The following is a 12414-nucleotide window of genomic DNA, read 5'->3' as shown; positions in this document are numbered from 1 at the left end:
AGCCGCCGCTCAACGCCCAGATGCTGGCCCAGCGCCAGCGGGAGCTCTACAGCCAGCAGCACCGGCAGCGGCAGCTCATGCAGCAGCGAGCCATCCTGATGCGGCAGCAGAGCTTCGGGAGCAACCTGCCGCCCTCGGGCGGGCTGCCGGTGCAGATGGGGGCGGCCCGCCTGCCCCAGGCCCCCCCGCAGCAGTTCCCCTACCCCCCCAGCTACGGTACGAGCCCCGGCAACCCGCCCGCCTCCACCAGCCCCTTCTCGCAGCTGGCCGCCAGCCCCGAGGCGGCGCTGGCCAACCGCGGCGGCATGGTGAACCGGGCCATGATGGGCAACGTCGGCGGGCAGTTCGGCGCCGGCATGGCCCCGCAGATGCAGCAGAACCTCTTCCAGTACTCGGGATCGGGTAGGTGCGGGGGGGTGGCCTGGCAGGGGGGGCTTCGCCGCGCGCTGCTCCGGGTGCCGCAACGGAGCCCGGCGCCGATGCCCATCGCCGTGGTCTCCCGGCTGCCCCGGGGCTGTCGGCAGAGGGCACGCGGTACGGAGGAGAAACACCCGCTGGGGGGAACCGCTTTGGGCTCCTCCGTCCGTGGGATGGTCACGCCGGAGCCATACGGCTGCTAGGAATAAAAAGCGGAGACTCCCCGAGCAGCACCGCGGCCGCGGTGCCAGCAGTCGCGTGGGGAGGAGGAGGAGGAGGAGGAGGAGGAGGAGGAGGAGGAGTAGGAGGGCTGGAGGCGAGGCGTGATGGGGTGGTCCACCACCACGTTGTGACGCTGCCTGTCCCCCCGCAGCCATGGGCCAGCAGAGCGAGCCCGCCTTCGCCCCGGCACTCAGCCCCAGCAGCCCGCTCATGTCGCCGCAGCTGCCCCCGGCGCAGAGCCCCATGCTGCAGCCGGCTCCGCCGACACCGGGCTACCAGTCGCCCGACATGAAGACCTGGCAGCAGGGAGCCATGGGCAGTAACAAGTAAGACGATGCGGCGTCGGGACGAGCCGTGCGCGGAGGTGCCCGGGAGCTGCGGTCACCCTGGCTCCGCGGATCCCCGCAGTCGCCTCCTGCTTGGCATGGACGTCTCCCGCCTTCCCGGGGTTTCCTCGGGCTCTTGGAGCCCCCGCCCTGGTTCAGCAGCACCTCCGAATGGGAGAGGGTCCCAAGCAGGAGGGTTTGGAAGTTGCTCTTCTGCAAAGAGGCTGCAATCCTTTACTCTGAAATAATACGGAAATATTTGTCCCCCCTGGGGGTGAATTTCCACCCGGTGGGGGAAATTCCTAGGGGAAAGCCTTCTCCCTGGGAAACCCCAAGAGCTTTCGTGGAAGGGGAACGCCGTGCTGGGGCCTGGCTGCTGCAAGCGTTGCATTGCTGCCTGCGCAACCGTTTCCCCCTCTCCCTCCGCCTCTCCGGCGTGCGCTTCATCCCGTCTGGAGCGGCGGGCGTCCACGAGCCCAGGGGACACGTGGCTGCTGCCTTTGCCGTGTGTAATCCCGTTTTTCCTTCCCGCTTAACAGCGTGTTCAGCCAAGCCGGGCAGAACCAGGCGGCACCGGCTCAGCAGGGCATGTACAACAACATGAGCATCACCGTGTCCATGGCGGGGGGCAACACCAGCGTCCAGAACATGAATCCCATGACGGGACAGATGCAGATGAACTCACTGCAGATGCCCGGGATGAACTCCATGTGCTCGGAGCAGGTCAGTGCCGCGCCGCTCCCCCGGGGTCTGCTTCTCCAGCGGGGCTCTCTGGCCCGGTTAGGTTGATGCCGGTTCTGGGATTGCAAGCTGGGAATTTCAAGCTGGGAATTGCCCAATTCCCCCTGCCCAGGAGCTCACGGATTTAGCGCTGGGGCTTGGGCCGTGCTCTGCCCGCTCTGCGCGGCCCGGCGTGCGCCGGCAGATGCTCTCCTGCCCTTCCGGGGTCCTCTCCTGCCTTTGCTCCGGGTCAGCGGCAGGTTTTAGCAGTCCCCTCCGTGCCATCACTAGCTGCGACCTTACGTTGCGCTAAACCCAACGCCGCAAGCGCCCGGCGAGTTGGGCTCGGCGAGAGCAGTGGCTGCTGCATCCTTAGGGGGTGCAGGACCGTGCCGAGCAGCTCCCAGGCTGTCCGGGGCCTCTTGGCCGCTCCGGGCCACGCCGTTCGCCCTGGACCCCCCCCAGGCTGGGCTCGAGAGGGTGACGAACACCCCCGCAGCGGCCGGCCCCCCTCGCTGAGCATCGCTCTTGCTTCTGACAGGTAACCGACCCGGCGCTGAGACCCACGGGCCTTTACTGCAACCAGCTTTCCTCCACTGACCTTTTGAAAACAGAAGCAGACGGGGCGCAGGTCAGTAAGAAACTGCTAAGCGCATCTCAGGTACCGAGGGGGGGTCTGCCGGGCGCCGCTCAGCTCCCGGGGGGGAGTGCAGCTCGCCGCGGGGACGCGAGCGCTTCCAGCCGCCCCGCGCGGGCCGAGGAGCAGCAGCGCAGCGGGGCTGGGAAATCCTCGCGCGTTCGAGGTGCTGGAAGCCCCGCTGGGCGCCGGGGGCGAGGAGGGTTTCTTTCCTAGGCCGGCGGCTCCTCGGAGGGCCTCCCCGGCGGCTCCCGCGGCAAAGCGGCGCTTGGGCAGAGCAAAGCGCCGCGGACGGCTCCGGCGCCGATGCCCGCTGGGTTTTCTCTTTGCACTGACGCAGCCTGACAGCGATAACGCGATTCCTTTCCTTCCCTCCGACCGCCTGGCATCGCCTCCCCCGGGACGTGCCGGGCCGCTTATTTTTTTTTTTTTTCCCTTTTTTAAAAATATTTTCCTTTTTTTTTTTTTTCCGATGCAAAACGTGTGAACCTTGCCGAGCTCTGACCCGAATGAGTGCAGCGGTTTTCTTTTTATAGGACAAGAAGACAGAAGAGTTCTTCTCTGTGGTGGCTCCAGACTAGAGGAATTCTCTAGTGAGTTTCCACTTCACGTAGTTCCCAGTCCGTCGCCGCCGGCCCCTTCCCCGCCGCCGCTAACGGCCCCTCTTGTCTCTTGTGTTCCGGCAGGTCCAGCAGGTCCAGGTGTTCGCGGACGTGCAGTGTACGGTGAACCTGGTGGGAGACCCCTACCTGAACCAGCCGCCCCCCCTGGGCGCCCCCAAGGCCGCCGCCGGGCCGCCGCCGCCGCCGGGCCAGCAGAAGAGCCTCCTGCAGCAGCTACTGACTGAATAACCGCTTTTCAGAGGAATGTGAAATTTAAATAATAAGACGTACAGAGATTATATAAATATATATATTATATATTTTTCTGAGATTTTTGATATCTCAAAACCTTGCAGCCATTCTTCAGCGCGTAGTGTTTTGGAGCAAAAAGGGGGGGGGGTTGTTTTGTTTTGGGGGGGTATTTTTTTGTTTCGTTCCCCTTTTTTCCCCCCTCTTTTTCGTTTTTGTTTTTTTTTTTTTAAAAAGCGTCGGATGTTGGCGAAGCGACGGGGCGGGACAGTCGGTTTTCTTGAGCCAAAATTACAGATGATTCTTATTTTTGTAATCAGTTGCTGGCTTCTTAATCTGGACGAAGGTTTCTCGGGGAGGCGGGGAGGGAAGGGGGAGAAGGAAGCCGGAGGACTGTGTCGGGAGGAAGACGAGGAGGAGGAAGAGGAGGAGGAGGAGGAAGAGCAATCTCAGTTTCAGCTGGATCTGTCACTGATCACGTCTCGGCTCGGGGACACGGAGGGGGGGGTCGACGCTGGACTTCTGCGCGAAAGGCCGTTTTTATTCACGCTTAAACAAAAAAAAAACTTCTCTCCCCTCCGCCCCAGCCCGCTTGTGCGTACAATCAGCTTTTTCTAGCAATCGTGAGTTTGTCGGTTTTAAAGAAAAACAGAGTATTTTGACCCACCATTTTTTCCATGTTTTATGCTGGTTTAAAGCCTCCTAGCAAAAAACAGAGGCGACAATGTGTATATTACAACCGGAAAAAAAAAAGAAAAGACAAAAAAAGAACAGTTCGGGGAAAAAACTGCAATAATTTTTAGGGGGAAGGATGGGGGGAGGGCTCTGTCAATTATTGTAGATAAAATTTTCTGATTAAATATTAAATAAAATTAAGCAGTCGGTTCTTTCTGCTTTGATTGTGTTTAACAGCTGAGGTAGCTTAAACTATTTAAAATAATAATAATAAAATAATAATAATAATTGAATTCTCTGTTGGGAGACAGCTTTATTTTTTCCCCCCTCAAGCCTGTCACTGTAAATAGCTCTGATTGCTGTATAAATTTGTTTTTCTTCTCTTTTAGTCAGGATCGCTTTTGATATTCGCGGCTGATTTTTATTGGGGAGGAGGGTTACAGGGCGGGGGGTTCCCCTCTTTCTCTCTCTTCCAATCACGCTGGTGTGCGGGAAATGTGTAGCTTTGTTGACTGACCTTTGCAAGAGTTAAAGAGGAAAAAAAATGGGAAAAAAAAGCATCGGAGTCGCCAGCTAGCGTGTGGTTGTTTCTGCGCTCCGCGACGCGATGCCGCGTCGGAGGTGCCAAGCCGTGCCGTGCCAGCGGCTCCCTCCTCGCTGTCCCCGGCGGTTTTAAGAGGCAAAAATGAGAGAAATGGGTTTTTTTTGCGCCACAAGCGGGCGGCAGGGAAGAGGGTCGGGTTGGCGTCGCCCGTGCTTTTTTGGCGCACTTTTTCGGTGTGTTTTTCCCCAGGACAGGGCTGCGGGAGCCCCTGCGGACCCGGATCAGGGAGGGCGAAGGAAGGGTGCTCCGGGGGGGAATACCGGGATGCGGGAGGGGGACGGTGGGGGTCACCGGAGCAGGCGGAGCGCCCGGAGGTGCTGGCGCACCTGGTGGCGGGGGTAGGGCCGCAGCGCCAGGCAGGTGGCCGCGTCCTCGGGCTGCTCGGTCCAGAGCGCGTGGTCCACGCCGTGCTGCTGCAACGTGGCCGCCAGCGCCCGCAGCGCCGCCTCGTCCACCGCCTGCGGGACAGCGCGGCGGCGTCAGGGGGGTGGGGGGGGCTCCCAGATCCCCTCCCCCACTCACCTCACGCAACGCCCCTCCCCCACTGCCACGCCCCAAATCCCCTCCCCCGCTCACCTCACGCGACGCCCCTCCCCCACTGCCCTGTCCAACCTCCCCCCCACCTACCACCCCCACTGCCCCTCCCCCCTCGGCCCCTCCCCCCACACTGCCTCACCCAATCGCCCCTCCCCCACCACGTCCCGCAACGGCCCCTCCCCCACTGCCCCGCCCAGTCGTCCCTCCCCCACTCACCTCACGCATTGCCCCTCCCCCACTGTCCCGCCCAAACGCCCCCCCACTCACCTCACGCAGTGACCCCCCCACTGGCCCCTCCCCCCCTCTGCCCCGCCCAACCGCCCCTCCCCCACTCGCCTCACGCAATCGCCCCTCCCCCCCCACATCACACGTTTCCCCTCCCCCACCCACCTCACGCAATGCCCCTCCCCATTGCTCCGCCCAACCGCCCCTCCCCCGCTCGCCTCACACAGTGCCCCTCCCCCACCAGCCTCTCCCCTCAACGTTCCTCCCCCAATGCCCCGCCCCGTTCCCCCGTCTCCGCCCCCCGGCCCCGCCCACCTCCAGCACCACGGTGCGCATGGCGCCGCCCTGCTCCAGGTAGGCGCGGGTGTCCGGGTGGTCGCGGTGCGCGTGCGCGGCGGCCAGCGCCGCGTGGCAGCCCTGCGCCACCAGCGCGCCCAGCGGCCACGACAGCGGCGCGCGGCGCAGGTCGCCCCGCAGCACCACGTACTGCACCAGCGCCTCCTCCTCGGGCGCCGCCATGCCGCCGTACAGCGCGCGGAGCCTGCCGGGAGCGGGCGGGCCGGGCGGGGCGGGGCGGGGCGGGGGGCGGGAGGCGGGAGGCGGGGCCGTCCTGCGCGCGGTATGCTGGGAAGCGGAGCGCCGTGGGCGCCGCCATTTTGTTGTACGGAAAACGGTGTGTCGGGAGGGAAGTGACGTTAGGGGAGGGGACGTCTTTCCGGCGGCGTTGCTGCGCGCGCAGTTTGAGCGGCGGTTGTTACGGTGAGCGCGGGAGCCGTTGGGGATCCGGGGCGGGGCCCAGGCGTCCGGGCTGCTCCCCCCCCCTCCAAAATCCCTTTTGAAGGGGGACCCAGGTGACCGGGCTGCCCTTCCCCTGCCATTCCTCATGGGGGGGGCCCGGCCTTCTGGTCACCCTATCTCCCTCCGGCCCCTCAGAGTGGGGGGGTGGCCCAGGTGTCCGGGCCATCGCGTCCCCCTCCCCTGCAGTAGGGAGGACCCAGGCCTCCGGGCTGCTTTCCTTCTCCCCCCCGGTCCCCCTTGGTGGGGTGACCCAGGTCTCCAGCTGGGCTGTGTCCCCCCCGCCCTCCCCCACCAGTCCGCCTTGGTCTATAAACGGTGGTTTATAATGTGCTGCCGCAGCTGTTTTCCCGTAGGCCTGTGCTTTTCGGAGTCCCACCCCAACAGTGCGAAGGAAAGGGAGATCCTGTGGGACAGAGCTCTCGTGGCCCCCACGCTGCTGCGTCCTGGGACAGCGCCCGGCAGAGGAGGGCTTGCCCTGGCCGAAGTCTGCGCTTCCACTTGCTCGAGAGTGGCAGAGGAAAATGGAAGAAGGGAGAGCATATTCGCGAGATGGTGAGCTGCCCTTTAATGGAGAGGGGTGCCTAGGGCGCTGGGTGCGCTTTGTACCCGAGTGCACACTGTGCTGTCCTGCAGGATATTCCTGTAAAACGCGTGGGACTAGAGTGACTTCCTGGCTTGCCAAGTTGGTTCACTCTTGGTCAGCTTAGGGTAGGAGGACTTCTGACAAGTCGCTTGGCTGCTCTGTCTCAGGATTGCAAATGAAATTGGGAGTCCTGGGCATCAAGACTGGTGTGTTTGCTACCTTAGTCTGCTCTTAACAGAGTTAGCTAGCTAGAATGGGTGTGTTTAGTGTGTGCTAGCACCCAGTCGTGCTGTCTGAAAGGCCCCAAAGCCTCTTTAGCAGATGTTTGCCTTTCCTCGGTCCCATTGGAGGGTTGCTGTGAGTAGTTTCTTTGTGTATCTATACTGGGCCCACTTTGTTTCGGTTATCACCACGTGGACACCTAATAGACACAGCCTGGATTTTTGAGCGTGTCATGTTCTTCCTTGCAGGGGTGTTATCTCACCTGGAAATGTTGGAGGCACAGGCTCATGAGCTAGCTCTAAAGCAAGAAGAAACTGAGCAGCAGGAGGAGAAACTGGACAGGCTGAAAGCAAGAGTGCAGGAGCTGAGGCTTCAGAGGGATGAGCTGCGGGCCAAAGTGGACCTGCAGCAAAAGAGGGTGAGAAAGAGCTTGCTGCAGAGGCCCGGCAGAGGGCTCTAGCATGCTCCCGTTCTTGTAAGATGGATTTACTGAGGTGATTTATAGGATACAGCCAGCTACTATTTTTTATTTTCCTTTTTTAAGTAACATACAGCTGTTTTCAGTACAGTGCAGTCCAGGCAGTACTGCTGGGTCTGCTTGCTTGGAGGTTGTTTGGCCATTTCCAAACTTTTTTTCCCCTCTTCTTCTTGAAATGCTCCCTTGTTCATCTCAGAGCCAGGTTACCTCCCTGTGGCCTGACGGCAGTCCCTGCTGGTGACACGTTTTATGTCAGTAATTCGGAGCTGTGGTTCTCATCTTCCCGCTTTTCTAGCTCCTTGGGAAGGAAGGGGTCGTGACGAGTGGTGTCCTAGGCGCAGCGCAGCCCAGTGACCGGGCCGTTCTGGAGTGGAAGGTGAAAAGCGTCCAGGCCATGCTGCAGGTTTTCTACCTCACAGGTAACGTCCCAAGATCTTTGTGGTCAGCTGGTGACTGCATTTTTGGGGTGCTGTGTTTTGGAGGATGAACTCGATGTGAAGTATGATTTCCCTGTTAATATGCTTCCGTTGTGCTTGAAGCCTGTAGAGTCTGAAGAAGCTGGAAGAGCGACCGTCTTGTAATGCCCTGTCCTGCACAAAAGGCCCCTGGGGTGTTGCAGAGACTGTTATTTACTGAGCTGTATCGTTCAGGCTCTGATCTAGAGTCTGGAAAGTGTGCAACTCCTTTAGTCCTAATGAGCTCTCTGGGAATTAGGCAGTTAAATACCCTGTGGGTCTGGATCTTCCAAGCAGGCTTGCAAAGCCAGCGTGCTCTTTGCACGTGCTCCTGCACCTTTTTATTTTTGGTTTCCAGTGAGACTTACCTTTGCTGTCCGTTCTGGGTGTTAGAGGGAGTGTGGGGCAGTGAGTCCTGCCACGGTGCAGGTGGGTTGAGCCCATGAGCGTTCCTGTCCCTCTTTCCAGCCCTGAAAGGCTGCCTCCCTCCATCCAGGGCTGCCTTGTGTCCCTGAACTCTTCCAAGTCTTAGGGACTTCTCTGAGCTGGTGTAACGTATTTCCCGTACGGAGATACAGCTCCTTTTGCGGCCTGTATCGCCCCAGCAAAGCTTCCTTGTGGCGATGAGCTGTAGCGATGCTAAGCAAACCCTCTCTCTGCACCCAAGGCATCAGTGGGAAGCTGACCAAGCACGGCGTGTGCTTCTGCATCAGCACGGCCTACGAGGGCACCTACCTCGATTCCTACCACCTGGACCTCATCACCAAGCCGGAGGTGCAGATTCGCCGCCACTCCGTCCCAGTTTTTATCCCCTTGGAGCAGCTCGCCAAGAAGTACTTGCAGACGGACATCAAGCGCTTCCTGTCTGCGCTCTCTGACCACCTGAACGCTTACGCTGGCAGGAGGTACCAGGCCGACCAGTTACAGGTACCAGCAGTGATGTTCACCTGTCCTTTTCCCTCTTGTGTACCAAGAGGTTTCTTTAGATGACCTAAAAGTGCAGGACAAGCATCTTCCACTCCCCTTTTCCAGATAAATGAGCTCAAAACCCACATAGCAGCAAAGCGAGGTGTCATAGGCACAATTCATTCATTCTCAAACTCAGTTTTAACAAAACTGGAAGTTATACTGTGGAGTAAATCCCTTAGCTTTTACTGTGGTCTCTGGCAGGATGCTCAGAGTGCTAACTTTCATCTCAAGCTCTTTGAGGGCAAGGGCTTGCTACCATTACAGTCCTGTTCTGGATGTTTGTGTATGTGTGAGTGGAAGGGTGGGGAAAATGGAGAGAGATTTCATTTAAATCTTAAAAGCTAGATGAGTGCTTATGTCCCAGAAGTGCTGGGGAAACCCCGACAGAGGTTTTTACACGGAGCTTTTGCAGTTCTGGCTTTTAGACCTTCACCACCAATTATTGCATGATTATAAACTCAGTTGCCTGTTTCATTGATTGTCATGCGCTTGGATGCGTTGTTATGGTTCACTTAAAATCTGCCATATTCAGGAAAAGCTGCCCTCCCCCTCCAAAAGTCCCTAAACTGGAATAGCCATGCTTTTGTAAAAAGCCTCTGGAGGACGTGGCTTAAATAAGCGTTTGGAAACTGGGGAATTTGTTAGGATTTCATGTGCACCTTTAGGCTCGGTGTTGCAGAGGTGGTCTCTGTCCCTCCAGGAACGTTTTTCAGACCGTCTAGAAGGAACCCTGCAGAGGAACTCCTTGTGTAACATGTTGGTCTTCAATTACAACACGGCAGGAAAAAAACAGACCTTCCCGTTCAGCGCAAAGCTGCTTTATGGAGATCTCTGTCGCAGCCTCCCCACTGAAGCCGTTGTTTCATGCACACGTAAGTGGACGGCGCTGGTGTAAATTGTTTGCCCTGTAGCTCTGCAGGTGGACGGAGTTTCTGTCCCGTTGAGCATGCGGACAGAAAGGAGTAAGCCGTCTTATTTCTTTGTGAGAAAGGGTTATGGAAGGGTTTGAGTGCAAACTCTGACATTGGTACAGTTCCAGCAGGATTAGGATGCCGTTTCCGCAGCTCCAACAGATAGAGCCCTGCCTGCGTTGGTACAGCCTGCGCAAATGGGAGAGCCTAGCAAACAAATGTGGTGAAAATCTGTGCTTTTTTATGACTGGTTACTACAGACATCAGATCGGGCTGAGGAATCACTTGCCTGTTTGTCTGCTGGTGGCAGTGGAGAGCTGTGAGCTCGCTCCAGCCGCCCGGCATCCCGCTCTGCCCAGGCGAGCTGGCTTGGCTGTGAAGCGCTCCAAGCAAGGCACAGCTAGATGGAGCTCCAAGAGGAGCAGCTCAGGCTGGTCTCCGATCGGAGGCCTGCTTTGGCAAGCTGAACCCACCCGCCGTGCTCCTCGGGTCGCTGCTGGGCTGGAGGGGAAACTGTGTCCTCTCCTTTCCCCATGGCAGGCTGCCCGTCACAGGGGAAGCTCTGCCTTTGCTCACTAGTTTGTGTCTTCCGAGCTGGGAAAGCAGCTAGAGGGCTAAGGCATTCCTACATTTTTGTGCTCTCGCAAACAGCCCTTCAGCAGCGGGTGTTTCTGAAGCACTTGAGATCCCTTTGGTGATGCCGGACACAGTGTTAGGAAGGAGAGAGAAGAGTCATGAGAAAAGAAAAATTTGATAGCAAAGGAGAGTAGAAAAGCTCTTAAGGGACAAGGGAAGAATTAGAAGCAAATAGTTCTACGCTGGCTTTGTGTTCCCTTCCCCACTGATGTGCTGGCTTCTCTCTACCAGCGGGCGCTCCCGCGTCCCTAGCAGAGAGGACAGCAGCTCACTCGGACGTGTTTCGCCGCCTGGCTCTGCACAAAGCCTTTGAGTCGTTCAGCAGCCCTGAAGAAAGCCTGGATCAAGCACCGTAAGCAAGTCCGGCTCTCCCCAGTGTTGAGTATTTCCTGAGCTTCCCGGCCTGTGCAGAGTGGTCTCGAAATGCAAATGTTTTCTGTGAACTGCAGCACTGTGGCTGGGAACCCACTGCGGAGCAGTTGACCCGGTTTGAGTCTGGAGAGAGATATTTTCTTGAGGCTTTCAGGTGTCTATTCCGGGTAAACTCTCCTCAGTGCCGTGCTTGTTCTTTGAGAGCTGTTTGCAGTGTTTCTTTGTGGTTGCTGCTGTGGCCCCACAGGAAGTGTCTCGCTATTGGAATGAGAAATGACATTATAAATTTGATATCTTGGTGCTTTTGGGGCAGCAGCCCTGTGGATCACCACCATGCCCTTAACCAGACAGCAGACCTTGAAAAGCAGGGAGCCAGGTGAGTGATCTGTCCCCTGCTTACAGTGGTCAGGAAGAGACGTCGCGTTAAACCCAGGGGCTGGGGGACAACAGGGATCATTGCGGTAGGCTGCTGAGTTGGTTTTGGACAGAGATGAGGTCTGGTCGTTGCCAGCAGTGCCCCGTGCCCCTGTGCGGGCTGCGTAGCCAGAATTAAACCCCCAAAGCATCAACATTGAACTCTCCAGAAGATCTCACGGCAGCAGTGGCTCTGGACATGCTGTTTCCTTCCCTGTGGGCACAGGGCCACTTTCCTGATGTCTTGGCTTCAATTCTGATCCAAATTTGGATCAGAAAAACTCGCTGTTTTGTAACAAGACTTTTTTAACTTGTTAATAAAAATGCTGTTATGGAAATTGTAGTACTTAAATCTCTTTTTAGCTTTTCTAACTTGTAAATAAAAATAGTATGTTACGGAAACTGTACTACTTAAATCTCTTTTTATCGATTTCATTTAACCTTTTAATGTGCGGTTAAGACAATGGTTTCTTCTCTTGTCTCTTTTCTAGGCCAGTCCCACGTGTGATATGCTATGTGACACAAAGTGGTTTATGATTTTATTATTATTTTTTAATTGCACGTAGATCTCCCTGTAACTCTTAGCTTTTTAGCCAGATTTAACTTGACGGGGGAGATACAACATACTCAGAGTTACTTGTGGAGGATGGCTCACAAATCTGACACGCTGTAGCTGAAGCTACTTTAGAAGACCTGACCGGTTTTTGAGGTGTGATGCGGTCTCTTGCTCATTCATGTTTAGATAAGCCTAGGCTTCAATATCTTTGCTCCTGATACCAGAGACATATCATCAAAAGGCATTTTCTTGTCCCACAATACTTCTGCTGTCGTGTTTTTCTCTGCTTGCTTCAGGGTAGTTTTGACTCAAGCAAGCATCTCACAGATGCGTGCTTCACAGAAGAGGAGGAGGGGGCAAGTTTCCCTGGTCCTCTGCTCTTTGGACGAGGAGCCTCTGGCTCAGCAGGTATGATAGCTGTCACGGCAGCCTGCAAATTACCCAGCCAGACCATTTTCTCCGCCCTTACTCCGAGCTGGCTTCACGCTCTTCCTAGAGCTGCCTAATTCCCCCTGAAAAGGAGTTAAGTACAATGAGATGGAGACCAGCAGCCTCCCTGCTACTCGTAAGCACTTTGGTGAAAAATACTTGGAAAGCGGACTGAGAAAGTGTGGTCGGGGCCCTGGCCTGTGCCTGCGCGCCTGTACGGGGGCCAGCGAGGGGAGACTTGTTCAATCCTTCATGTCAGTACGGTGTGTAACCCCCCTCCCCCTGCCCCTATCCTGCACACCTTGCTCTTAAGGTATCTTTTCTTACTGCTCCTGCCTCACCTTGCTCTAAGGAAGAGGCCTGGACCCTGCTAGGCC

The 12414-nt window shown here is 57.2% G+C and overlaps 3 protein-coding genes across 13 annotated transcripts in view; 2 read left to right on the top strand and 1 right to left on the bottom strand.

The window, feature by feature from the left end:
* NCOA1 (nuclear receptor coactivator 1) overlaps positions 1-4141 on the top strand; it is a 139091-nt gene extending 134950 nt beyond the window's left edge. For 5 of the 6 annotated variants that reach the window (XM_064508235.1, XM_026101991.2, XM_026101990.2 and 2 more), the window contains 5 exons: positions 3-402; positions 791-965; positions 1505-1688; positions 2227-2316; positions 3009-4141. In XM_064508235.1, coding sequence (XP_064364305.1) covers positions 3-402; positions 791-965; positions 1505-1688; positions 2227-2316; positions 3009-3173 — 1014 coding nt within the window. In that variant the 3' untranslated portion in view covers positions 3174-4141. Of the gene's footprint in view, positions 1-2; positions 403-790; positions 966-1504; positions 1689-2226; positions 2317-2858; positions 2916-3008 lie in introns of all 6 variants that reach the window. The other variant, XM_064508237.1, reaches the window with a different exon arrangement.
* PTRHD1 (peptidyl-tRNA hydrolase domain containing 1) lies at positions 4142-5773 on the bottom strand. The gene is made up of 2 exons (XM_064508245.1): positions 5530-5773; positions 4142-4910 (listed from the first exon to the last, which is right to left on the bottom strand). The coding sequence occupies exons 1-2, from the start codon at positions 5731-5733 to the stop codon at positions 4740-4742; spliced, it is 375 nt and encodes a 124-aa protein (XP_064364315.1). The 5' UTR covers positions 5734-5773; the 3' UTR covers positions 4142-4739.
* On the top strand, positions 5518-11459 carry CENPO (centromere protein O). Of its 6 annotated transcripts, none has more exons than XM_064508243.1 (7): positions 5518-5568; positions 6352-6564; positions 7066-7235; positions 7591-7714; positions 8418-8677; positions 9420-9591; positions 10498-11459. In XM_064508243.1, the coding sequence occupies exons 2-7, from the start codon at positions 6534-6536 to the stop codon at positions 10620-10622; spliced, it is 882 nt and encodes a 293-aa protein (XP_064364313.1). In that variant the 5' UTR covers positions 5518-5568; positions 6352-6533; the 3' UTR covers positions 10623-11459. The 6 variants fall into 6 exon arrangements, with proteins under 6 accessions (XP_064364313.1, XP_064364314.1, XP_025957801.1 ...); XM_064508244.1 differs by having other exon boundaries at positions 5551-5568; positions 6366-6564; XM_026102016.2 differs by lacking the exon at positions 5518-5568 and adding an exon at positions 5886-5973.
* The last annotated feature ends 955 nt before the right edge of the window (positions 11460-12414 follow it).

Source organism: Dromaius novaehollandiae, chromosome 3 (genome assembly GCF_036370855.1).
Source record: "Dromaius novaehollandiae isolate bDroNov1 chromosome 3, bDroNov1.hap1, whole genome shotgun sequence".
Classification (NCBI taxonomy): Eukaryota; Metazoa; Chordata; class Aves; order Casuariiformes; family Dromaiidae; genus Dromaius; species Dromaius novaehollandiae.
The sequence above is the reverse complement of the archived record's forward strand: the minus strand, read 5'-3'. Positions and strand labels throughout refer to the sequence as shown.